Source organism: Falco rusticolus, chromosome 1 (genome assembly GCF_015220075.1).
Source record: "Falco rusticolus isolate bFalRus1 chromosome 1, bFalRus1.pri, whole genome shotgun sequence".
Classification (NCBI taxonomy): Eukaryota; Metazoa; Chordata; class Aves; order Falconiformes; family Falconidae; genus Falco; species Falco rusticolus.
Genome location: NC_051187.1, coordinates 8,445,597 through 8,471,379, shown reverse-complemented (window position 1 = coordinate 8,471,379; position 25,783 = coordinate 8,445,597). Strand labels below are relative to the sequence as shown.

Genomic DNA, 25,783 nt, shown 5'->3' with positions numbered 1-25,783 from the left:
AGCCCGGGGGGGGCAGGCAGCCCCTGGGGGTCTCGGGGCTGCCGCTCAGTCTCACCCAGGGGTGAGGGTGGGAGGAGGGTGATGCTGGGGGGGGGGGGGGGCGGGTCACTGGAGTTTTCGACTGGGGGGTGTGTGGGGTGGGGCAGGTGAATGGTGCAGGGGGCACCAGCGAGCGGTACTGGAGCAACTGGCGGCACTGGGGGCTCGCGTGTGCCACCGGCGGCGGGGGAGCACGGGAGCAGGGTCCTTGTCCCCCGAGCCGCGGCGGGGCGGGGCGGGGCAGGGCAAGCCCCGCCCGGCGCGGCCCGGCCCCGCATTGGCGCAGCCCCGGCGCTAGCGCGGAGGCGGTGCCGGGCGCGGCGCAGAGCGCAGGATGCTGCGGGCGGGGGCCGCCGCCGCCAGCCCCGGTGCCGGTCCCGGGCGGGAGGGCGCCCCGCCGCATCCCGCCCGCTGAGCCCCCCCGGCCCGGCCATGGGGGCTCTGACCAGCCGGCAAAACGCAGGGGTGGAGGAAGTGGATATCCCCGCTAATTCCGTCTACAGATACCCCCCGAAATCCGGTGAGCCCCCGGGGGGGTCCCGCGTCCCGGTGCCGCTGCTGGGCGGTGGGGGGGGGGAGCGAGCAAGGCAGGCACCGGGAACGACCTTGCTGCGGTCGGGAATGCCCCTGCGCACCCCAAAGCAAACCCTGACTGCATGCAGCTGGGGGGGGGCACCCTAAAAATACAGGGCTGGTGCTGAGCACCTTGGCTCTGTGGGGCGCGGCAAGGAGGGGGCACCCCTGGACCCACCCGCGGGGTGCCCCCTCTCCGGGTACCCCTTTGCCAGCCAAACCCGGCTCCAAACTTGGCTGAGTTGATGCGACTTTAATGATATTATTATTATTTGTATGCGTGGCCCGTGGCGTTCGGGTGGGAAAGCTGGAGCTCTTTTTACAGCTGGTGCTGGCTGCTGGGGAAAAGCCTGGATTTATGTTCCCAGGAGGGTTGATGGAGGCTGGGGTGGGAAGGGTCGGAGGGGGGGCCCCTTTGCCAGGGCTCTGCCCCATAGAAGCACCCTAGTCCCTGCCGTGGGGAGACTTCTCCTTCCCCGGCTCCTCGCTTGGAGGCTTGGCGGTCATGTCTCTCCCGCTCCCAAGGCCGGCTCTGTCTCAAACCTTGTGCGTGACCTTGGAAAATCCGGCCCTCCCCTCCTTGTCTCGCTTTTCCCTGCAAAGGACCGCTCTGAGCGGGTGTCCGGGGGGGGCATGCAGGGGTCGCGGTGGGGAGAGGGGATGGAGTCTGCTCCTTGGGTGGGTAGTGCTTCAGAGCTGCAGAAATACTGATATCGGTGGATGATGCCCTGGAGCACGGTGTGTGCATGTAGGGATTGCCACAGGATCCTTGTGGCACTGAATATTATTAATAGGTAACTATTTTGGTAGTTAATAGGATAAGGTAAACGCTTGGATCGTTAGTGCTGTGACAAATTACTTGCTAATTACAAATAAAGACCTCCTTAGGAAGAATTACAGCCAACACAAACCCCTACTCTTGTCTTGAAAAGCTGTGCTTAGCTTTTCTTTTTAAATTTTAATCTAAACTGGGTTGTACGGTTGGCCAGCACATCTGCGGTAGTGCGGGTTAACTGGGGCGCTGCGGGCCCGAGGCGGCAGCCTGCCCTTCTGAGGGCTCCCCCTGCTCCCCCTTTTTCATGGTTTCAAGGCCTCTGTCACCTTGATGCCAGGTGAAGCTGGACCAACCCATCGTGGGTTTGCTCCTTGCAGGGGCTGTGGCTCTGTGCATCAAGGGATTTTGGCTTGGAACACCTTAGTTAGGGGCTCTTGAGATACCCGGGCATGAAGGAGCCTGTACCGTGCCCTGCTCAGGGGGAGCAAGTGCACCCAGCTGAGCACTTCCAAACTCATCTCAGCTGGCAGAGAACACCTGGCTGATGCTTAACTCTGGCTTTCAGGGAGAAACTGGGGCTCCCAAGTGTGCTCAGCTGGGCCCTACGGATGGGCCTGGGCAGAGCTGGTGGGGACAGTCCTGGTGCTGCCTGGGGTCCTCGGGGAGCAGGGCAGGAGGTGCCCAGGTGCCATGGCCATCTGTGCTGGAATGAGGGGTGGGCTGGTGGCCGCAGGAGATTATGGCTGGTTTGCTTTTAATCTGTGAGGGGATTTGCCTTCAGCGCTGCCAGCAGCCGTGAGGGAAGATGTGCCAGGCAGCGGAGCTGATTCCTCTGTGGCGGCAGCGCATCTCTCGCCTCAGATGCTCCCTGGAAACAGCCACTGGCTTTGGAAACGTGGCCCAGATGGGGCCGGGGGGGGTGTCTCACAGGACGCCAGGGCATTTCCCTCTGTGAGACATGGCTTTGGCTGTTTGGTTGCAGGCTCACTGGGGATGGCCAGTGCCACCCGTGGGAACAGGGCAGCCACATCTAGTCCCCATCAAGCATCTCCCCTTCCCATCCTGGGGGTCCCGTCCCCTCCAGGCAGGGTGCAAATGGCATTAGTTAAACCAGTATTTTAAGGCAAAGGCTGAGATTTACTTCAGTGGCTCTAATGTCACGTCAGCAAAGGCGATGGGAGGGGGAGCAGGCAGGGGCTGTGTGTGGAGCCCGCTGCCTGGCTAGTGGGATGGCTACCGGGGCAAGTCCTCGGCTTTCAGGCCCTGACCCTGGCCAAGGCCAGCATCGAGCTCCAAGGGAGGGGGGACAGTAAGTGGGACCTTGGCTGGGAACAGGAGCGAAGGGGTTACCCAGGCAGTGACACCCCCAGATCTGGGGGCCCAGCCCCGGGGTGGTGCCACTGCCATGGCACAGGGAGCGGTCTGGGGGCTCTGGGGGGCTGTGGTGGGTGATGGCTGACGCAGCAGTGCTGTGGTCAGGGTTTGGCTTTGCCTCCGGCTGCTGCTGGCTCTGGCTGCCTGCTTTAGAGTGCTGAATTAAATAAGCTGCAGCATGCCAGCTCACCAGGCGGTGATGGGACGCCCCGGGGCAGAAGCACCCAGTGCCTTTTAACTGGCCAGGGCATCACCCAGATGGTGCTGTGCCCATCACAGCACCCCGTGCTGGCACGTGCTGCCACGGGGTGTCCTTGTGCCAGCACCATGCCATGGCCACCTGGCTGGGGTGACTGCAGGCTGTGCAAAACCCTGCGCTTCCCTTGCTGGGAGTGTGCAGATGGGCTGAAAATGAGCTTTTCTATTTTAACCCTTTTGGAGAGCAGGGCTGTGACCCTGCCGAAACATCCAGGCTCTGACACTCAGGAGCCAGAGGCTGCGTTGCCAGAGCCAAGCCAGACCCCAGCAGGGCAGCGATGGCTTGGGGGACGACGCAGGATGTGTGCCCATGTGTGCCAGAGCCATGGGCACAGCCAAGTCTGCGCCTGTGGGGTCCTCACCTGTCTGGGACATCTGGGCAAGGTGGCATCCCTGGCACTCACGGAGACAAAGGGCTGACAGCCTTACGGCACTGGCTGGTGCCAGATATGTCCCACATGGTGGTGTCGGCAGGCATGCAGGACACACTTTGTTTGCCAGGAACATCATGCAGTTTTGGTTTATTCCTTCTTTCTAGCAGCTGCTCTGTTCAGCCCTTCCTGCACACTCGCCAGGCCTCTGAAGTTTAAGATCTCATTAAAACCTGGCTTTCCCTCTGCAATGTGACTGTCCTTGACGGGCTTTCCTTCCCTGGGAGTAGGCGTTGGTTAAGGATTTATAATCAGCTGATAATAAGGTGGCTGTGGCTGGAAAGGTTCTTCCCTCCTCTGTCACCCAGCTGTGCCCATGGGGTCACCGGCACCCAGTGGGGCTGGCAGGCTTCTGCCGATGCCCTGGGCTTTTCCCACCATCACTCCAGGCTCTCATTTAATGGCAAAGTGTTTAGAGGACTTTCCCTGGGAGGGAGCACAGGGCCCTGCTGTCTGCTGCAAAGGGGGAGGTGAAGCCCCTGGGCCACTTACGGGGTGTGCTGGGGAGCCTGCAGCGCCCAGGGGTGCTCCCAACCCCTGGCAGAAAGTGTTGGGTGATGCCAGCGTGGTCCTCACCTGCTCTGCCCATCCTATGGGAGCCCCCAGCATCCACCAAACCATGCCTGGGGCCATCACAGAGAGCCTGAGCTCCATTTTCCAGCTTTTCTCCAGTGCTGGGGTAGCTTTTCTGCAGGTTTTAAAAATATTTTTTATTATTATTTTCACCCCTCCCCATCTCCAGCTCTTGCCCCAGGTCAGTGCCAGGAAAAGCTCTGGATGACCCTGTTCTCCCCGGCCGTGCCATTGCAGGCAGCTCTGAAGATTCTTTGCTCTTGGGTTTATTTTTCACGTGGCTGCATCCTTCCCTGGGGAGCTGCCTATAAATTATGTACATGGAAAATGGGACCAGAAAGCAGCAGGCATCAATAATTGATGGTTGACGTTTGCTAACGGGCGCCCTGCATCCGGGCATCCCTGTGCCACAGGGCCTTTGAGTGAAGCTGTATGGCCCCTCTCATCCCTCCCGCCCCGGCGTTAGGTCCTGTCTCCTCCTACCCTTTGGGTTTGGGCTCAGTTTTAGTTTTTAAATGCAGTATTAAGGCCTGATCCACCCCTGGGCAGTCGTTGCATCTGCTGGAAACCGACTGCAAGCTCTGACTTCAGTCTGCACAAGCAAAGCCAACAGCCCAGGCTTGAACTCCTTTATCTGCAGACCCCAAAGGTTTAGTTTTGGGGTGTCCCAGGGGCGGGGGGGTGTAGGTGGCTCTGTGCTCTTGGGTTTTTGTAAGCCAGACCCTGTCCCTGTGGCTGGTGGGATGCAGGGGGCTGTGTCTGTCCTACATCTGTTGCCTCTCCTGACCCCCGGTGCTTCTGCTCGCCCCACTCTGCTGCCCCATCCCTCTTCACCTCCCCATTTCCATTCCTTTTCCCAACGCAAGAAGTCCCAACCGTCCTGCCCAGGCTGGATCCTGTGCCATGGCGTGCTTTCCCCAGGCAGCCACAGCCCCGATCTTACAGACAAGGAGCTGGCACCAGTCAGCTCCTGGCCAGGCTGGAAGGAAAAAAAAATAAAAAATCTCTTCTTGTGAAGAACTGCCTGACCTGGGGGCTGCTTCCAGCTCAGGGGACAGGACACGCTGGTGTTTTGGCTCTGTGCTTCACCCTGTGAGGGAAGAAGGGATGCTGGTTGTTGTCTGGCATTCACCAGGGCAACGTGCAGCGCTTTGCAGAGGGGTTGCTGACCTCCTGGAGGGTCTACAGCCCCTCAGAATCCTCCCTCCTGCAGGTGAGCCCTTCCTGGGGAAGGCTGCAGGCTAAGAACTGACACAACTCAGTTCAGGTGTGCTTTGCCCACCTTTCTGGTGGTGGCTGCAGCAAACCTGGGAAGGTGTCTGGCCTCAGATGGCCCAGGGGGTCTGCAGCACCGGGCTTTGGGTGGCAGCAGCCCTGCCTGTTTTGAGGGCTCCGTGCCTGGCCTGAGCCCCCCGTTCCCGGCAGCGTCCGTGAAGATGTGGGAGCCATCCTGGCTTGCAGTGCTCGGGCAGGACAGGCTGCGGCCGCTGCCTCCCCTGCCTCCTCGGGAATTTTGCTGGTGTTTATGCAGAGGATTAGGGCTGCTCTGCCCTCCCGGGAGCCATCTCCCCTTCCCGCTCGCAGACCTGGATTCGGCCGCCCCTGCCAGCGCGGGGATGGCTGAAGGTCGGGGTGACCTTGGGAGGCTCAGGCCAGGCTGGGGCTCGCAGGGATTTTCCAGGCAGGGAAAGGGGAGCAGGCGCCGCGCTCCGGGGGGATGCAGCCGACGTCCTGGGGTATGAATCTGCACCCATTAAATCCCATGGGATGGAGCAGCCCCCGTGCTGGGCGTTGCTGTGGGGCTGGACCCCTGCCCCCAGCCTCTCCCCATCCCAGCTCTGATGGCCGGGCAGGGATTGCTGGCAGCAGGGGGATGTGGGCAGGGAGAGGGGAGGGCAGGACAAGCTCCCCTTCCTCCTCTGCCTGCCTGGGGGCCGGCAGTGTCAGCTCAACCCAAAAGGCTCCCAGCAAGGTGTCCCTGGGAGCGAAGCCACCTCTGAGCCACCAGTTCAGTGGCTTCATGTCGCTCCATCACCTGATTGAAGCCCCGGCCTCGCCCCCCCCCCCCCTCACACTCAGGTGGTCTCCGTTTTCTTTCCAGGGAGCTACTTTGCCAACCACTTCATCATGGGCGGCGAGAAGTTTGACTCCACACACCCCGAGGGTTACCTCTTCGGCGAGAACAGCGACCTCAACTTCCTGGGGAACCGGCCTGTGGTGGTGGGCACCGGGGGGATTGGGGCTGGGGGGATCGCTGGGGCCCAGCCATGCCCCTTCTTCCCATGCTAGTGACTCTGTGTGTCATGGGGGTGCATGGTGTAAGGCTGCTGGCTGTCACCCCCCTGGGGCAGAGCCAGCCAAGCATGCCTGGGGTAGCCCGAGTGGATTCTCTGATGTCTAATACAAGGGCTGGCTACTCGCTCTGCTAGGGACTGACCCGGGTCTCAGCCTGTCCGCCCGCATCCGTGCGCTCCACAGCAATGCCACGTTACTGCTGTGTCTCTCGCCTCGCTGCCAAGCTTGGGTTGCAAGGGGTGAACAGGTTTGCAGGTGGTTGGGAATGGACTGATGTGGCCCTGATGGTGACTGAATGCCGATTGTGTGACATCTGCCTTTGGGTGCAGCTCTCTGCAGAACCCCTGTGGTGGGTCAGCGGACCTGCTTGTGTTTTCTGACCTGCAAAGGCTGCTTGGGTGCACAAACCCACCAGCTTAAAAACATGAGCTGGTAAAGAAGGTGGCGAGGGGTAATGGGCTGATTTAGCACAAGTCCTTCCCTCTCGCTGCCTTTCCCAGCTCAGCCAGGAGCCATCTCCCAGCCCACAAGGGAGCATGTGGTGGGGGACGTGCCAGTGGTGTGGGGTAGAGTAGCTTGAACAGGAGCAGGTGAAAGTGTTCCCCAAACTCTAGCAAAAAAGGGGAGAAAAAAATTAAAAGGGGCTGGGGGAGGCTGTGGGCAGCACTGATGGGTTTTGTGGTGCTGGGTGCTGTGGCTCCAGCTGGTCCCAGGGCACGAGGAAACACGGCTACAGGGGAGGTCCTGGGACCCTGTGGTCCTGGAGGTGTTTTTTCTGTTCACTGCCTTTGGAAAGGGAGGACGTAAGAGTGGAGCCGTCCGCACAGCGGGGTTTCAGCCATGGGGGTAACGTCCTCTGCTCCTGTGGGTGCATCTCAGCGGGGCAGCTTGCCAGTGGCAGCTAGAGCAGTGCGGGGGTCACGCATTAAAAAAAAATAAAAAATCAAAGTGAGAAATTAAAAGGCACCAAAGCTTTTTTTACTGTGTCAAGATTAACTTGCTTGGTGCTAGTGGCCCGGCTCTAAACCGCTGCCTGCTCTGTGTTGTGCTGGTAAGGCTGCTGCTGTCCTGGTTTGTGTTTCCTCCTTCAAATCAGCTTTGGCAGCGTTTTGGCAGCATCGTACGGTCCTTCAGTGGGGAAGCACCCAGCCCTGGGCTGTGCCAGAACAGGGATCCCAAGAGAGCCAAGGGCAGGAGCACCCCCCAGAACCTGTGAGTGCTGGGTGGGCGAAGCCAGCGCCTTTCTCTCCATCCTCTGTGCTTCCCCAGAAAATGTAAAGTCAGCACTCGGGTTGTCAGTGAGCGCTGAGAAATCCTCTTGATTACAGTAAAAGCCTCTAAACTGCCCAGTGAGCAGTTCCCAAGTCAAATGCCCTGACAGCAGAAGCAGCGGGGAAGGTAAAGGAACAGCTTGGAAACAGCAGAGAGAATTAATATAGCGTTGCAAACTAAATTGCATTGCTTCGGCTTAATTACTGACGGCCCTGGGCTGCAGAGCGGTGGCTGAGGTCCTGTCTCCCTGGGGATCAGGGGTGTTTTGGGGCTGGGCTCTTGGGTCAGGCCAGTTTTGGGGGCTCAGGGAGGGGTCGGGGAGGACCTGTGTTGTTTCTGGTCTGAGCCTGTATCTAGGCACCGTTTGGGCATCTCTGATGCTGCCTTCAAGACCTGTCCTGATGCTTCTTGGCTGTGATGCCTTCATCTTCTGGCCTGCTGTGAGAGCCCTGGCTGGGCTGGAAAGATCAGAGCTGGCCAGTGCTTTTTGGTGGGGGATTTATTTTGGGATCCTTGAGTATCAAAGACCAGGAGGTCTTGGAAAAGTTGTGGGCCAGGTCCTCTCTGAGCTGAGCACCTTGTCTGAGCTACTAACAGCGCTGCTGCCGTGGGGATGTGCAGAGCACCCAGAGGCTGTGCAGACTTTCCCCTCCACAGATACGTGATAATCTGGATTTTCCAGCTCGGAACAGGTTCCCAAGGGGCTGGGAAGGGTGTTACAGGTTTAAGTAGCTGCTGCTGTGCTGCAACACCCCTGCAGGGGCTGAGGAGCAGAGAAGCTGCTTGTGGAGAGCACAGGGGAAGCTGGGGACTGTTGAAATGTGCCCCTGGGTTTCCCTGCCCATACAAACCCACCTGGGTCTGCTTCTAGAAAAACCCCGTGAAAGATTTTTGAGGGTGCTTTTTGGGTTTTTTTTTCACTCTAACAGAAGCCAGCCTGGACCAAATGTTGCTGTAGGCACATGGGCAATGTTCTTAGATGAGTAACGGTTGCAGTGAGGGGTTTTTTTCCCTGTTGTTTTTCATCTTGGTTTACATCGAGGAGATGTGCAAAGTCCTTTAAACAGCCCCTTTATGCTGTGCAAATCCAAGTTGCAAAATTTCGTTTAAAAAAAAAAACACCCAACCCAACCCCTCCAAAAAAAAAAAAAAAAGAGCCTGCACGTGGGTGTGAAAAGGCCCAACTGTGATGGCAAAGTGGTTTCTGCAGCATGAAATTTGCCTGCGGCACTTCCCCATCCTGCCCAGCCCCTGCAGGGCTGCACCCAGGGGACCTGGCTGCCCCTTTCCTCCTCTGTCACCCACCCCTGGGTGCTGCGGCGGGAGGGGGCTTGCACCCACGGGTGCTCTCCCTGCCAGGGCGAGCTCTGCCACTAACTGCGGGATGGTTTGGGTATGGCTCAGCTGTCTAAGGTGCAAATGAGCAAGATTGGATTACTTCATTAATTTGAATAGCAGAGGATGTATCGTGACAGGGCACAGTGCGTTGTGACATGCCTTTTCTGACTTGCTCCCTTCCAGCTGCAAGGGGTGATTCTGCAGGTGCACACTTAGTGACTCGTTAAAAAGCACATTAACACCAGATTAATGACTCAGCCACCCTTTTCCCCTCCCAGAGGGAAGCGAGGGGGCAGCAGTTCCAGGGTGCTCTGGGCTCATCTTCAAAGATTCTGGTGCCATCAGCCACACTGGGGCCAGCCCAGGCTTTAGCCTTTCTATGCCACCAGTGGGACCAGAGACGTGGGGTGGTGGGACACAGGAGGTGATGCTGGGATGGTGGAGGAGGGATGGGGCAGGTCTGTGCCTGCGCTGCCTGATCCTGTGAGCAGCCTGTCCCATCCCATCACTCTGAGCCCAGCATGGGTCCCCCAGCCCCATCCATCCTGCTCTACAGGCTTTGGGTCCGGGGAGGGTTGGCAATGGCTTTGGGGACGGGGAGGGTTGGCAATGGCTTTGGGGACGGGGAGGGTTGGCAATGGCTTTGGGGACGGGGAGGGTTGGCAATGGCTTTGGGGACGGGGAGGGTTGGCAATGGCTTTGGGGAGGGGGAGGGTTGGCAATGGCTTTGGGGAGGGGGAGGGTTGGCAATGGCTTTGGGGAGGGGGAGGGTTGGCAATGGCTTTGGGGAGGGGGAGGGTTGGCAATGGCTTTGGGGAGGGGGAGGGTTGGCAATGGCTTTGGGGAGGGGGAGGGTTGGCAATGGCTTTGGGGACGGGGAAGGTTGGCAATGGCTTTGGGGACGGGGAAGGTTGGCAATGGCTTTGGGGACGGGGAGGGTTGGCAATGGCTTTGGGGACGGGGAAGGTTGGCAATGGCTTTGGGGACGGGGAGGGTTGGCAATGGCTTTGGGGACGGGGAAGGTTGGCAATGGCTTTGGGGACGGGGAGGGTTGGCAATGGCTTTGGGGACGGGGAAGGTTGGCAATGGCTTTCCCATGTGAGGGCGCCAGGGACATGGCAAATGGGCACTTGGCTCTCTGTGGGGGTCCCCAGGGCCACGTGCAGTTTAGTCTTGTCCCCTCAGTATTGGGGTGCAGGGGGTGCCTGGCTGTCCCTGACCTCCCACCACTGGGCTGGGGGGGGCGGGGCGCACGAGGGACCCAGGCTTGGTTAGCTCTTCCCTCTCCCAAGGCAGCAATGGAGCCCTTAGGCTCTTGTGAGCGTCTGCCATCCCCGATGGCACCTCATGCTCCGGCTGTCCCCTGGCACACGGTGACAGCTCACCAACAAGCCGGGTGTTAATCCCCGTGTAAGCCTCTGTCACTCCCACGTGTGCTTGCGTTGTCCCCCCGGGGAGGCTGATCCCTCCCTGCGGCTCAGCCTGCCTGGGAGACAGTGGGGCGGTGGGTCTGGCGTCCCTTCCCCAACACCCCAGCTCCCTTTGGGTGGCTGCAGTGCCAAGGGGAGGGTGTCCACTGGCTGCCACCATGTCCCCTCTCCCCAGCAAGTCCTGTAGCCTCTGTGCAGGTAGACAGGGAGGACCGGGAAGGACAAGGTCACCTTGGAGGATGGTGTGACACCTTTCCCTTGTAGTGCTGCTGGCTGCCCTGTTGGCTCCTTGCTTTGGGAATCCATCCCAGGGAGAAGACAAGGACACTTGTGCCTGTTCCTTGGCTGCAGGCAGAGAGGGAGCTTCGTCCTCCCCCTGACCAGCCTCATCCAGCAGCTCTGCGCTGCATCAGCAGCCTAAAAATACATCAGCAGCTGCCTGCCTGCCCCGTGCCCCGTGTCCCCCTCGCCCTCCAGCTGAAGGGTCGAGGAACAACCCCTCTATGTGTGTGCCTCCACCCCGGTGAAGCTGTCACCTGCAAAGTCTGGGCTTGCTCTTCGCGGAGGGAAGGCCGTGCCATCATGCTGCCTGGTACCCAGGTGCCAGTGGGAGCTGTGAGTGCTCAGCACCCATCGGGATACGCAGGCCACCCTGGGTCCCTGTATACAGGGTGATGGGTCGGGGCTGGGTCACTGGGGAGTCTGGGGCTAAGGTCCGTGGCCACTGTAGTCCTGCCACGTGTGTCTGCCTTCACCGGTGTCTCTCTTGTCCTAGTTCCCTTATGCTGCTCCACCTCCTCAGGAACCCGTGAAGACCCTCAGGAGCTTAATCAACATCCGCAAGGACACCCTGCGCCTTGTCAAGTGAGCCCTGCAGGGGGAAGATGGGGCCGGGCACCACATGAACATGAGCCCTGGGGAGGGAAGGGTCTGGCTGGATGCTCCCAGGGGATGCTGAGCACGGGGATGCTCTCATCGTGGCGCAGGCGGATGCAGGGGACAAGCCATTGCTGTACACATGTGCCCCTTCCCCTCCTGGCACGGCGAGCTTTCCGCACACGGGCACTGGCTGTGCTGCGGGATTAAAGGAGCTTAGTGCTACCTTTGAAGTGCTTTGCTTTTTCTTCCTCCCCCGCCTTGCAAAGGCTTTGTTGGGGGGAGGCTGGGGATTGCAGCCAGGCTGGGAGATTTGGGATTACAGCTGAAATCTGCCTGCAGCGCTTCCCAGTCTGCAGGCTTGACCTTGGCCATGCTGGGCCCTCCTGGCGTGCCTCGGTTTCCCCTGATGGAGGGGGGCAGCCCCTTTTGGGGCCATCGGTGCCGAGGGCAGCCTCATGGCAAGGAATCAGTCTTGGAGCACCCCGAGCCATCCCTGAGGGGTGCCTGCCTCCCGGGCCCTCTGTACTCCCCAGGTGCTCAGAGGAGGTGAAGACCCCGGGGGAAGAAGTCAGTAAAGCCAAGGTGCACTACAACGTGGAGTTCACCTTCGACACGGACGCCCGTGTGGCCATAACTATCTACTACCAGGCGACTGAAGAGTTTCACAATGGGGTGGCAAGGTGAGGAGCCTCAGCCTGCTGTGTCCCCCCCAGCTAGGGTGTGGGGCTCTGCTGATGGACACGGAGCCTTCTCCTCGCTGGAGCATCTCCCCTCCTCAGGGCACAAGGCAGCTGCTGATGGTGCTGAGGATGGAGGGTGCTCCTCACCTCCGCCAGGTCCCTGCCAGCCCCCACCACTCCTTCCCCATCCCATCCTGCTCCCTTTTTACCTCCAGGTCAGGGCTGAGACCAGGAGAAATCCTTGCTCCTGCTGGTCCCCACCAGGTTGGCTGTGGAGTTGTCCCTGTCCCCTCCTGTCCCGCGTTGGCTGCCCTGGGGTTATTTTTAGCCTTGTGGATTATTTTAGCCCTTTTTAGGACTTCTCACCTCAGCCCCAAGAAGGCATCCAGGAGCAGGGGACAGGAGTGACACCTTATCTCTTCCATCTTCCTGGCATCCCCATGAGCCAAGGGACCAGGAGGAGCACGGGGACACCCACATGTCCCTGACTCTGTCCTCTCCCCACGGGACAGCTACATTCCCAGGGACAACAGCCTGCAGTCGGAGACGGTGCACTACAAGCGAGGGGTGTGCCAGCAGTTCTGCGTGCCCTCCCACACTGTTGACCCCTCTGAGTGGAGCGAGGAGGAGGTGGGTCCCACCAGCTTGTGGCATCAGCCGTGGGGTTGGGTATGGTTATGGATGTGGGATGAAGTCTTCGTCACTGCTCCATCTCACCAAGCCTCTCCTCCTGTTTCTCTCCAGCTGGGCTTTGACCTGGACCGGGAGGTGTACCCCATGGTGGTGCACGCGGTGGTGGATGAAGGAGAGGGTGAGGAGTGGGTTCCTTGCTGGGTTGAGATTTCCCAGTTGCTGGCATTGTGATGCCCACCCTTGCACCAACTGGGCAGAGCCTCCTGCTTTTCCTCGCTGTCACCTGCGGCTCTGCCCCATCCCCTGAGCCCTGCGTGTCCCCTGAGCCCATCCCTTTGTGTCTTGCAGAGCACACTGGGCACTGCCACGTGCTGCTGGCCACCTTTGAGAAGGTAAGTGCCAAGATGGGGCCGTCCTGCCCCTGCTAGCCCCATGCCCACCGGGTATGAGAACCTGGAGAAACCCTGCGGGGCTTGGGCTGGTGCTGCTGGGCTGGGGCTCTTTTGGGGCTGCTCCTGAAATTCTGGGACCATCCCCTAATTTTAAGCGCCCATTTTTGAGGCATTTGGTCTCAACTCCATCTTCTTCCTTCCTCCCACAAGTCTCCAGCCTTGCAACGTGCATGACAGCCCACAGCTGCCTGGTACTGGGGTGTCAGGAAAAGCCAGAATTGCAGCAGAATGGGCTGGATGGGAGCAAGGAGGGAGTGGCAACAGCTATGGGGCGGGTGGGTGCTGCAGCACCGGGGTCCCTGGGGTGCTCGGCCCCGGTGCCCACCTGTGTGCTCTCCTCCCCTCCAGCACAGCGACGGCACCTTCTGCGTGAAGCCCCTCAAGCAGAAGCAAGTGGTGAGTGTTTGGGTGTCCCCAGGGTGGTGGCAGCTACTGCTCTGCACATGCTTCTGGAAAAGGTGACGAGGGGCTTCTGGGGAGCAGCAAACCCCAGTGCGGGCATCAGTGTGCCCCTGCCCTGCTCCTGCCTCCCAGGGAGCTTCTCGAGTGCAATGTCAAGTACATCAATGCAAAGAGAAACTGCAGGTGTTGGGGTGAGGAGGGCTGGCCCAAGGAGGGGGCCAGGAGCCGTGGGGGCTGCGGTGGGCATGTCTCTGCTCCTCACCCCTTCCCCCTGGGGTTGCAGGTGGATGGTGTGAGTTACCTCCTGCAGGAGATCTATGGCATCGAGAACAAGTACAACACACAGGACTCCAAGGTACGCACCTGCATCCCGCCGGTCTTCCCTCTTCCCTTCCCCTAGCACGGGTCTGGCCACTAAAACATGCTCAGGGCGAGAGTTTGCAGCATGGCACGGAGCTGCCTGGGGTGTGCGGGTGTTTGGGGACACTTTGCGCTGGCATTGAAGCTGCTGGAGGCAGAAAGCTGAAGGATTGAGCTTTTTTTTTTTTTTTTTTTAGCCCCATGCTTTGTGGTCCCTTATGGGGGAACTGATGGCTGGATCTTAGGGATGGCTTAGGAGGGCACTGTGCAGCTCAAAGCATGGGATGTGCCTCATGCTCTGTGCTGTAGGTATAAAAGTTGGGGTGGAGGTTACATCCCTCCGTGGGGTGCCTGATACCTCTGGCCCCATTTCCCAGCCTTCAGGAGGGGAGGGATAAGGTCCCAGGGTTGTATTTCAAGAGCAGACAGCCCAGGGACAGAGGCAGGACCCCACAGCGAGCTCTTGGGGCACCCAGCCAGCATTTTAGGGCATTCACCCTCGTGCTACATGGGCTGGGGACCCCAGGGTCAAGCGGTTCCCATCTCTCCCGTGGGGCAGGTGGCCGAGGACGAGGTGAGCGATAACAGCGCCGAGTGTGTCGTCTGCCTCTCAGACGTCCGTGACACCCTCATCCTGCCCTGCCGCCACCTCTGCCTCTGCAACACCTGCGCTGACACCCTGCGCTACCAGGCCAACAACTGCCCCATCTGCAGGCTGCGTAAGGGCTGGGGGGGCAGCTGGCAGCTGGGATGGGGTGGATGGCATCTCTGGGAGTGGGCTGGCATCTCTGGGAATGGGCTGGCATCTCCCGTCCTTGGGTCCCGGTGTCCCTCCAGCCCCACATGCAGCGATGCTGTGCAGTGCAGGGATGCCCCTCCTAGGAAATGGGGTGGCATTTTGCAGGGGTGCGTGGGGGTGTGTGTCTCCTTTCAGCACCTGGTTTTCACCCCACCCTCTATCCCTGCTGTCATAGCTTTCCGAGCTTTGCTTCAAATCCGAGCCATGAGGAAAAAGCTGGGTCCCCTCTCACCTACCAGCTTCAACCCCATCATCGCCTCGCAGACCTCTGACTCCGAGGAGCACTCGGTCAGTGCCTGGCTGAGCCTGTACCCCCCCCGACCCCCACCCCAGCAGCTGTGGGATCCCTGACCCCCTTCACCCTGCTGAGGTGGGAGGTTTGGGGGTGCACGTGTTTCCTGCAGCCAAGGTTAATTTATTTAATGCAAATTGATCTTAGAAAAAATGCAAGGTTGATATTGCAGGGAAAGGGCTTTTGGTTGGGTGGAAAGACCACAGGTTTGGGGCTTTCATTTGCGCAGGGAGTTTGTCTGTTCTGTACCTTTTAGCTTCTCGGGGCATCCTGATCCCAGCGGGAGTCAGGGAGGGAGGCAGGGATATGGCCTGGGGAGGACCCTCACCCCATCTTCCCCCTCTCCCCAGTCCTCGGAGAACATCCCCCCGGGCTACGAGGTGGTGTCACTGCTGGAGGCCCTCAATGGGCCACTGACTCCCTCGCCAGCCGCCCTGCCACTGCGAGCACTGGGGGACTCCCCGGGCACGGGGACCCTGCCCTCCTACGGCAGCGATGGCCCCCTGCCCCCCCTGCGGGCCCTCTCACCCCTAGAGCGTCTCCCTGACTGTGGTCCTCCAGGGCTCAAGCTGAAGAAGAGCCTCTCCAAGTGAGTACTGGGGTGAGCACAGCGTCCGGGGGCTCTGGGGTTCTGGGGGCTGTGGACAGGGATGAAGTCCTCTGCTGTGCCCCCTCCGGGCAGGTCCATCTCGCAGAACTCCTCCATCCTGCCCGAGGAGGAGGATGAGAAGTCATGTACCGAGTCAGAGCTGAGGGTCTCCAGGAGGAGATCCCCTGCCCGGCGCGAGGAGGTGAGCACTCTCCGGAACACCAAAACACGCTGGTGCTGAGCCGAGGCACTGGGGTGGGGGTGGCATGTTCAGGGGAGACTTGGGACCAGCAGGGCTGGCTGGGGTTTGCCCCTCCTGGGTCTTCCTCCATCCCTAAGGATGCCCGGGAGAGGCTGATCCACCCCTGCCAAATATTCCCCATCCTCACCTCCCCATGGGCTCTTCTTCTTCCAGGAATGTGGTGCGACACCAGACAGCGAAAATCTCACCCTGTCATCGTCGGGAGCCATCGACCAGTCCTCGTGCACTGGGACACCCCTGTCCTCCACCATCTCGTCCCCAGAAGGTACGGCACAGTGGGACTCACCAGTGTTGGCAAGGCAGGAGAGCAGCATTGTAGTCTTGGGTCTGTTCCGCTGCGGGGGGATGCAGGGTGGGCTTGCATGGCCCTCTTCCTACCCTGCCATAGACGCTGCACGAAGCCCCAGGGTGTCACTTCTGCGTCATCACCCATAGACCTGAAGATGGGGGGCATGAGGGCACTGATTGTCCCTGCTTCATCACCCCACAGACCCAGAGGTGGGGGCACGGGGGCACCAATCACCTCTGCTTCATCACCCCATAGACCTGGAGATGGGGGGACCGATTGCCCCTGCTTTGTCGCTCCATAGACCCACAGACGGGGGCTGTGAGCCCCAGGGACCCGCTGCTGGCAGCTTTTCACCCATCACACCTCCATGGCATGCAGCAAGTCCTCGGCTCTGCACCCCGCTCCTCCCCGTTAGCCCCCTTTTCAATTAGCTGGTGCTGTGCCGTGACTCGCACTGGTGGGCTGGGGGGATCCAGCAGCCCCGCTCAGCCCCCGCTCTCCCCCAGAGCCCGTCAGCAGCAGCCTGGCTCAGTCCGTCATGTCCATGGCCTCCTCCCAGAGCCAGCACTCCCAGCTCAGCACCGACACAGTGTCCTCCATGTCCGGCTCCTATGTTGCTCCTGGCACGGAGGAGGAGGAGGAGGAGGAGGGGGACATGCTCCCCTCACCTGCGGCCGCCAGCGCCACAGCCTCCGACGGAGAGGTAGGGGCTGGGGGGCTGTTGATGGGTGGCCGTTGCCCCCAGGTTCAAGAACTTCCCCATGGGATGTAACTTCTCCAAGCCCACTGGCACCAGACTTTATTTTTTATTTTTTTCCCCTTCCATCTCTCTCACTGTCTTCCTGCAGTCGACGCCTGTGGAGTCACCAGATATGAACTTCGTCAGCATCTCGGCGGAGGAGCGCGATGCCGAGGTAACTGTAACTGCCCGGTGGGGCTGGGAGCCGTGGTGCCACCCAGCACAGCGCGGGGACCCCGGCCGTGCCCAGCTCTGGGTGCCCATGGAGGGGGAAGCTGCACGGCTGGCACCACATTCCCCCACGGCTGGGCTGGGGAAGGGGCTGCCCCCATGTCCCTGTGAGGCTGCCCTGGGGATGGATGGGGCAGTGGGGCTGTCCCCTGTCCAGGATCATCTTCCTGGTCCATGGGAACCCCCGGGGCCAGGGACGTTCCCCCAAAGGGACCCAGGGACAGCCCCCGGCGTGGTGCTGGGACGCTGTAGGGCTGCTAACGCTGGCTGCCTCTTGCCTGTGCTGCAGGGCAATGACGTGCTGGAGGACGAGGACGCCTCTCCCACGCAGGAAGACGGTAAAAGGCCCCCGGTTGTTGTCCCCTTACTTTCAGTTCACTGTCACCGGTGGGCAGCCAAGCGAGTGGCAGGTGCTGTGCTGCCCCCAGCTCCCCTGCCTGCCAGCTGCCGTGTTGGGGAGAGCTCTGGGTGACTCCGTGGGCACTGGGGCTGGGAAAGCATCTGTCACAGCAGAGCCACCCACGGGGGGGTTGAACACCGGTGGGTGGGGGAAGTCAGCTGGCCACAGGGACCCCGGTGAGCGCAGTGCAGGACGCGGAGCAGGGGACGGCTGGCGTGCAGGAACTGATGGTGTTTCTGATGGGCCAAGTGGGAAAGAGGCTTCTCTGTGTTTTCCCCCTTGCCAAAAAGGTCTTTCCTCACATCTCTGGAAGTCTCCCCCTTAAGGACCCCTGTCTGGGCTGGTTCCCATAGGAAGGGGCTGCAAAACTGTTCCCTTTGGGATGCTTTCCTCATTTCTTTTTAGCCTGTCCTCAGTGTGCTTTTGCAAGCCAACACACGCACATTGAGGGTTCCTCTCGCCTCCTCCCTTGTGCTCAGATAGCCAAGGAAAGACGTGGTCACCCCTGTACATTTGGGCAGTAGGGAGGCCCCCAGTGTGCCCCCTCTCATGTCTGCAAGTCTCTGGTTAGCAAAAATATGCCAAAACTGTTCCCCCATCCAACCCGGACACTCGGCCAAACTGGAAGGCAGGAACACCCATCCCCAGAACGTGACCGCTGCCCTGCGGGGAGGCTCTTGCTGATGGGGAGACTCAAACAGGACAACTGAGGAGCAGCTGGGGCTTGTGGTGGACATCCATGGGCATTCCAACAATTCCAGGAGCAGGATGGCCTTTCTCTTTAGGACACGGTCCTGTGCCCATTATCAGCAGGGCTACTGGCTTATTTGGGAACATCCCTCCTGAGGTTTAGTCGCCTGCATCTGATGGATGCAGGTAAGAACCTGGGTGCTGATCTCTCGTACAGGTGATGCTAAGAAGCAGTTACCTCCCTCAGCCCCGAAAGCCTCCATTCCCCCTGCAAAGCTTGGCTACGGCTTCTCTTGCCCCACGCATCCAGTTGCTGCCTCCTCCTGGCATCCCCGCGGCTCTCATGCACGCGCTGATGGTGCCGGAGAGGCTCCGGTGGGAAGTAACGGGTCCCACCGTGGCCCGGCTCTACCGACCCGGGACCGCTCGGCTGTGCCGGGGGGAAGGTTTGGTTGAACCTCGGGCAGGTTCACGCGTGGTGCCCATCGCCGCATCGTGGCTGTTGCGCTGCCCTTGGATGCGGCTGGTGCAAGGAAAGGAGCAGCTCGGACTGTGCCCAGGCGTTATTGTCCGCTCTTCACCCACTCCTGTCTAGATGCATCATTTTTATCCATTTTTTTTTTTTTTTGAAAGAGAGTGGGGAGGGGAGAGGAAAAGACCCAGAAATCCCACACCCCACCACTAAAAAGGCAACGGCAAGCCCCAGCGCTGAGCCGCAGCGTTAACTGCCTTAACTCCCTTCCAGGCCCGAGGACAGGCGCTTTCCTCGGTCTGAGGTGTGACAATAACAATGACTTGGGCATCGCACACGTGAAAGCGCTGGACAATAAACTGTGCTCTGAGGCCTGCTTACCTGGTGAGTGGCCGTCTGCTGAACATGAACTTGGGGTGGGGGGGACAGTTCCACTCTTCCCTGCATCATGCCAGCCCTTTGCATCCATCCCTCCTCTCCCATCCCTGCCATCCCCACCACCACCATCCCCACTGTCCTCACTGCACCCCACCACCCGTCCTGGCATGGGGCTGAGCACCAGGCATGTCGCCACCCAGCAGCCATAGGTCAGGGTGACCTGTCCCCATTGGGATGTCCCCAGGGGCTTGCAGACTTGCTTTTCTGGGATGCGTTGTCCCTTGGCCAGGGGCTGCTGGCACCCTGGGGACACCAGCCCTACCTGTGAAGGTGGTTGCTTGCACGGCTGTAACCTGGTCCAGACTTGTGGTGGAAGCAGCAGTATTTTGGGTTGGGATGTGATCCACAGCCAGTCCAGCCTTACTGCAGGGGCTGCCTGCCTCCCCCTCCTCTTCCTCCAAGGCCTGGGGAGACAGGGCACGTAAAGTCAGGTTGTCCTTCTGCAGAGCCCCAGAGTTCACCCCTCTTTTCCATTTCTTCATGCCTTCTCTCCCACCCACCTTTCACTTCTGTTTCCTCCCACCTTGTCTCCATCCCTTTTTTTTCCTTCTTCCTCCCTCCCAGGCTCCTCTGTCCGTGTGAAAGTTCATGTTCGCTCTGTGCCAACACTGTTTTCTCAACCCACGCTTGTGTCCCCTCCCCGCCCAGAGTTGCCCAAAGGTGACAAATGTATTGGTGACCCCGGGTCCCCAGATAGGCCAAGGGGGCAGTGGGCTGGGGACCCTGCCCAGCACCACAGGCTCCTCTTCATCAGCCTGTGTGTGGGGGAGATGGGGCAAAAAGCTAAGACAAAGCCCTCTGAGGTCTAGGTCTCCATCAATACATTTGTGGACAAGCTGAAAGCAACTCTGCCCTGCCTTGCCCCTTCAGCTAAATTTGTGGCAGGTCCCAGACCCGCAGCGGGTGCTGGAGAGCCAAGAAGGTGGGTGAAACCTACTGGAGGGAGGGGAAATCCTTCCTTCCCCTCTTCCCCTCCAGGAAAGCTTCCACTCCTGCTGCCTCGCCTGTTTCTGGTGGTTTCTGTGCTGGAGAAACATGGCTGAGGCTCTTGGGGAGGAACAGGCGCCTGCCACAAATGCTCTGTGTCCCCTCCATCACCCTCCAGCAGCAGCTGGCTGAGCCTCACCAGCCTGGGGGGGCTGGGGAAGGGGCTGGGGGGGTCCCAGCAGCACCCCTGCCTTTTCTGGGGATCCTGGCAAAGCATCCCCCAGCTGTGGCACCAACCAAAGCCATCCCTGACCGTGTCCCCTGTGGTTGTGATGGGGGAGGATGAGGAAGGGGGAGCTTTGCAGCCCAAACAGCCCTGGCACGGGGTCAGATTCTTGCTCTGCTGGAAGGAGTGCAATGGCCTTGTCCCCTGCCTGGGCTGGGGTGCAGAATCTGGCCCCTGGGCTGAGCCCAGCTAAGGATGCACTCTCCATCCTTTGGCCACCACGTTTGTCCATGCGTCCGGCGGCCGTGCTGCTTGGAGCCCTCCGCAGGGAGCCGCGCTGCCGCCCGCATGAGAGGGGCAATCTGGCCTCAGCGTTTGCTGGGAAAAGTGGGGGGCTGCTGCTCGTGCCGGGGCAGAGGAGGTGCAGAATGGGGGCTTTGGGGCTGGCTGTGGTCCCCTAGGGATGGCAGAGGTGCCAGAGGGAATAACACCAGGGACACAGAGCTCTGCCTGAATGGGGTTGGAGGGGGATTGCCCTGGGAAGAGCTTGGGGGAGCTGGAGCGGCGGAGGGGAGCAGCCACCGGCGGGGCTGTAATGGCCGGTTGGTTGCTTCCTGGTTGCAATCGGTGTTTTGCAATGTTGGTTTTGTTCCTTAGACTCAGGGCAGCTCCTTCCTTCCCCAGCCCCTCTGCTCCGCCCGCCCCGGGGGCATTCACCCAGCAGCCACCTGCTGTCAGGACTGAGCCGCTTTGCGATGGAGATAATTTGAGGCACGATGTAATACTGGTGGTGCTGGATTGCAGTCGCGGGGCTGGTTTGCATGCACTGAAAACGTCCTTTTGGGCAGAGGTTTCTTGCAGGTTTGGATGTAACAGCATCCACAAGGCCGGCAAGAACGAGGTGGACTTTTACTTTGGGGCCAGGTGCTGTTTTCTTGAAAGCTTAAAAGAAAAATCACCTTGACCAGAGATGATGATGATATTGTTGTTATTCCTCCCCCAGTTACTCTTGCAGGGAGATCTGGGCACGATTAAACCTATGGGTTGGGTTTTGCCCTCTCCATATTGAATGAAGCCCTGAGTGTGGTTCCTCCAAGCTGTTGTGAATTCTCTGCAGATTTCAGTCTGGTGGGAAAGAGCCTTGGGAGGAGTCAAAAGGCCACATCCCGGGGATTTTAGGACACAAGGTTTAAACAAATCCCACAGACCTGTGTCCTTGAGTGGATCCTGCAGAGCCCCGGGGTGTGCGGTGTGTTGCAGGGGCTGTTCCCAGGGCTCAGAGCATCCTCCAGCCATGGCCGCAGCCTCTGCATGGGACAGGGTGGCAGAGGCAGTGCTGGAAAGAGAAACTGGGGGGAGGCACCTGCCGAAAAGGCTGGCAATGAGGTGGGGAGGGTTGGGGAGCTGCTGCGTTGGAAGCAGCAGAGGACCTGAAATCCCCCAAGGGTTTTTGCTGGTTTAAACCCACAGCTGATCCGAGCTGGGCCAGGCGAGCTGCTGGGGTCTCGCTGGAGTGCTCTTTGGGAGCCAGCGTGCACAGGGCAGGTCTGGCGGCTGCTAATGGTGCTGGGGAGCCCTCTCCCACAGCCCAAGGGGAGACAAGGCGGGTGGGCAGGGGGCCGAGTCCCCGCTGCAGGGCCAGACTGTGTCCTGCTGCCCCCAGCCCTGCTCCTCGGCAGGCTCCCAAGGGTGCACTGAGCTGAGCTGGGTCTCTGCATCGGAGCACAGCAGCGACTTATGCAATATCAACCTCTTAATGGGATTTTGGTGTGCGTGTGTATGTGTGGTCCTGTTTAATTATCCATTCCCTCCGGGATCTGCAGGCTTAACGTGCCTCGCTCTCCAGCCTGAGTTCACCATGAAATCCAGTTGAAACGGCAGCTGTCACCTCCCATAAATCAGCAGGCAGCGGGTTTTCGTTGTTCCCTTTCTGGGAAAGCCTCAGCGTTTGCCCTTGGCCTTGGGGTGCCCTTGCACGGCCCCCCGGCTCGGAGCTGCCCCCACCCCTGGGCACAGGGCTTAACCTCGCTGGTGGGAGCAGCCGCCCTGCTTTGGGGGTGCACCCCCTTCCTAAGGGCACCGTGTAGCCTCTGGTCACTTAGGTGGTGGGACGCAAGCCACGGGCCCGTCACCCTGCCCCAGCTGGAGGGTGCTGCCTGAACCGGGAGCCTGCAGCCGGAGAGGAGGCATGTGGGGACCCGGCTCCCCCGTGCCACAAGCATGTTCACCCCTTAGTTCTCCTTGGCACGAAACCCCAGGGGGCACCACGCATGACAGCCTCCTCGCCCAGTGCCCAGCGGTGGCTCCCTGTCCTCGTCCCAGACCCGTTTGCAGGTGGCGAGCCCCCCCGGCCCCCTTGAGTCACCCCGTTTGTTCGTTCGCGTGCATGCCCCTGCGCCGCCTCCGCTCCCACCTTCACCATGTGCCTTCTGGTCTCTCCTGCCACGCAGCCGCCGTGCCGGACTCCTGCCCCATTAACATTGAGGAATAGGTATGAGACCTCCAGAGCCTGACCCGCCTCGCGCCCCGTCACCTTGGGGGGGGTTGGCACTGGGTTGGCACCCCTCGCCCTGGTATTGCTGGTAGTCCCCTGACTGCCCTGGCCAGGGTGACATCCCTCGGTGCCTAACCTGCAGCCCCCACATGCATCTACCTGTGCCCTCTCGCTGGGCACGGTGGGGGCAGAGGCAGCCCCCTTCCATTTGGGCTGTTAAAACCTGGCCATGGTGCAGTGTGCTTCCCGTTTGCACCTTGGCATTCCCGAGAAATGAGGGGTTGAAGGGGCTCCCCTGACCCAGAGAGGTAAGTGCAGGCACTCACCAGCCCTTGCTGCAGCTAAAACCCAAAGTGGGGCTGGGGAGGTGGGTGTTCGTTGGGGAGAGTAACTTGCATCCCCCACGGGAAGATGAGCTGAGCGTGCCAGCAGGCTTCAGGAGCCCCTAACCCCCTGTTTTCTCCCCGCAGGCCCAGAGGCAGCCAACAACAACGTGCGGCTGCAGCAGGCGCCCTGGCCCCGCCGCCCCCCCGGCACCCGAGACCTGGAGCAGGCAGCGGCCACCCTGCCCGTGTGAGGGCTCAGCCTTGGCAGGGGCGTGCACCCCACTGCCCACCCAGAGGGACCCTGGTGTCCGGGCACCGTCGGCGTTGCCACCTCCACCCCTTGGCTGTAGCAGGACTGAATTTTGAAAGAAAAGATGGTAACCTTGACTTTTCCTCCCTGGCCCCGCTACGCAGAGGGGAGCCGAGAGCCATGTCACTTTGGAGCCCCTCATCAGCACCTTCCCATCCTCCAGCCCCGATGGGGACGGCCTGGGGTCCCTTCCTGCCCCTGGCCATCTCACACCCCAGGGCTCCTCTCTTCCAACGTGTGGAGCAGGTGGGACGGGGTCACCCCACAAAGTGGGTCTTGGGATGTGGCTGGAGGGGGACAATGGCAGGAGGGTGTGGGTTAAAGGACAAGCATTGGCATCGGCATCCTTGGTGCATGAGCCAGTGACCTTCACAGGGGGCCGGCCCCCCCCCAGGTTTGCTGGCTTGTGCCCCTGCCATGCCATGGGCTGTCCCCATGCCATGCCGTGGGATGTCCCCGTTAATGCGTGGTGGTGATGGTGCCCTGCTAGCTCCCCCTCCCTCCACGCTCCTCCTGGGCAGCACGTGGGCTCTTGAGCCTGGCCTGCGAGGCTGCTTTTCCCCAGGGGACGGAGCAGGGTGGCAGGGGTGGGTAGGGCATCTGGTACTCCCCCCGGCCCCCTGGTCACCAGCCTCTGGGGCATCGCTAATTTAACCTCACTGTCTTCCGCCCCGCTGTGAGCTTGGGGCTCGGGGCTGTGCCCTCTCTGGAACAAGTGCCAAAAGTGTCACTCCCCCGTCCCACCTGTCTTGCCCTCTCCATTGCACTTTGTAGCAGGGGGTGGATGCGGGTGTGGGAGCTACTCCCCGCCCCTCCATCCCCATCCCTCTGGCCAGCACTGGGCTGACAGCGTTAGTGGGTTTTGCTCCAGGGGACAGGCACACAGGTACACCGTTGGGGTAGGGATGCAACCACAGCCTTGGGGACCTGATGGTGGCACTGGCAGTGGCCAGGCTCCACTTTAGAGAGCATCAGGGACAGTCAGAAGCCACTTCCAGGAGCATTAGACTCAGCAACCCAATCTAGCAAGTTCTGGAGCTGTTTAGGCCAGCCTAGGGTAGGAAGCTGAGCCCCCCCCCCCCCCTTTTCCCCACCTGGTTTTGTCACACAGATGGGATAGCAAAGGCCACCTTCTCTTTGCAGGAGGAAACAGCATTTCAAGCTATGTTGGGACAGAGATGTTCATCCAGTGATCACAGTGTCCTGCAGCAGCTGCAGGGTGAATGCGGGGAGCAGGTCCCAACCACCTGTCCCCATGGTGGAGCATGGGCTGTGCTGACAGCCCTGGCTCCTAAAGGGGGATAAAGCCCTTTTTGGGGCTGGGGAGTGCGTTTTCTGCCTGGCTCACAGCTGGGGTCACGGTAGCTGCTTGCCCTGTGGCCCCAGTGTGGGTCCTGCCAGAGGTGGGGTCAGCAGCGGCCACCCCGCTGCTCCCTCCCCTGAGCTGGCACTCCACCATGTCTCCTGTAAGCTCAACAGCTCTCCAACTCCTCCCTGGGAACCCAGGGCTGGATGCTTCATGGCCGGGGGGTGACATCTCCAAACTGCCACCCCATGGGATGGGAGCTGCTAACAGCAGGGAAGGCTGCAGCAGCAGGGACGAGCCTTGCACCCTGTTTGGCGACATGCTGTGTCCCCCCCATGGGGACATGTTGCCCAGTGCCGTGGTGGGGCAACTTGTGGGTTTGGGTGTCCCAGCCCTGAGGAGCCAGCAGCGCCATGCTGGACGCAGGGAGAGCTTTAGGCATTCACCATTTTGCTGTGCTAAGAAAACCAGGGGGTCTGCAGGAGGCCAGCTATTCCCTAACCCTCTGGAATGGGCAGGGGAGGGAAAACCAGGCTGGTGCTCCAGGGATGGCTCGTCTACCAAAGCCCAACCTTCCTCATGGTTTCAGAGGGGACAACGAGAGCTCTCTGGGCTTGGCCAGGCACCATGGTGTAGAGCTGCAACAGTCCTTGTGGCTGCTGGCAGGTCAGCCCAGAACAGGCAGGTCCTTGCTCAGGAGGGTTCTGGGAAGTGACTGGGAGAGTTTTCTGGCTGCTCCAAGCTGTGTATCTGTCCCCAAGGCTGCAGGAGCTGCCAAGCAAGCTCACAGGGCAAGCTGCACGCTGGGGCAGCTGCGTGCAGGCACCTGATGCTCACTCGGAGGTACTGTGGAGCTGTGATGGTCAGGAGCTGGGAGGATGCTGTGACCAAGCAGCATGCTGCTGCCCGAGTGTGAGCAAAGAAATGAGCATCCTCTGCTGTGGCACAGGAGAGGCACAGGGATCTGGGCGTGGGTGACACCGGTGTCATCCTCAGCCACCCAGAAGGGACAAGGGGCAGGCAGGAGCTGCCAGTGCTGGCAGTGTGGGGTGAAAGGCATCAGCCCTTTGTTCCATCGATCCACCCATCAGGGATTTAAGGAAGGAAACCAGATTGCTGCTTATGACTTTGCTTTGAGCATGTTTTGGATTTTAAGAGTATGTTTAATAAAGGGTATCTTATGTCGATAAAGTGTCCCAAGTTATTTCATGGTTACAAGGTGAGGGCAG

General features: G+C 60.3%; 1 protein-coding gene across 6 annotated transcripts; it reads left to right on the top strand.

Annotated features, from left to right (window-relative positions):
* The first annotated feature begins 315 nt into the window (after positions 1 to 315).
* RNF157 (ring finger protein 157) lies at positions 316 to 25,739 on the top strand. Of its 6 annotated transcripts, none has more exons than XR_005107628.1 (20): positions 316 to 559; positions 6,125 to 6,243; positions 11,134 to 11,222; positions 11,771 to 11,917; positions 12,430 to 12,547; positions 12,662 to 12,728; positions 12,899 to 12,942; positions 13,351 to 13,398; positions 13,688 to 13,759; positions 14,324 to 14,483; positions 14,739 to 14,851; positions 15,206 to 15,444; positions 15,538 to 15,646; positions 15,860 to 15,971; positions 16,502 to 16,698; positions 16,844 to 16,909; positions 17,255 to 17,303; positions 18,801 to 18,911; positions 20,803 to 22,609; positions 23,083 to 23,167. XR_005107628.1 is itself a non-coding variant. In XM_037408876.1 (20 exons), exons 1-19 carry the CDS (start codon positions 472 to 474, stop codon positions 22,607 to 22,609), a joined length of 1,989 nt encoding a protein of 662 aa, XP_037264773.1. In that variant the 5' UTR covers positions 317 to 471; the 3' UTR covers positions 23,083 to 23,192. The 6 variants fall into 6 exon arrangements, 4 of the variants coding, with proteins under 4 accessions (XP_037264794.1, XP_037264773.1, XP_037264760.1 ...); XR_005107629.1 differs by having other exon boundaries at positions 16,555 to 16,698; positions 22,569 to 22,609; positions 23,083 to 23,163; XM_037408876.1 differs by having other exon boundaries at positions 317 to 559; positions 22,569 to 22,609; positions 23,083 to 23,192.
* Positions 25,740 to 25,783: the final 44 nt, after the last annotated feature.

Coding starts and splice junctions, on each gene's coding strand:
- RNF157 (XM_037408863.1), top strand. CDS start 472: ATGGGGGCTCTGACCAGCCGGCAAAACGCAGGGGTGGAGGAAGTGGAT. Junction 6,244..11,133: donor TGGGGAACCGGCCTGTGGTG/GTGGGCACCGGG, acceptor CTCTTGTCCTAG/TTCCCTTATGCTGCTCCACC. Junction 12,729..12,898: donor GGTGGTGGATGAAGGAGAGG/GTGAGGAGTGGG, acceptor TGTGTCTTGCAG/AGCACACTGGGCACTGCCAC.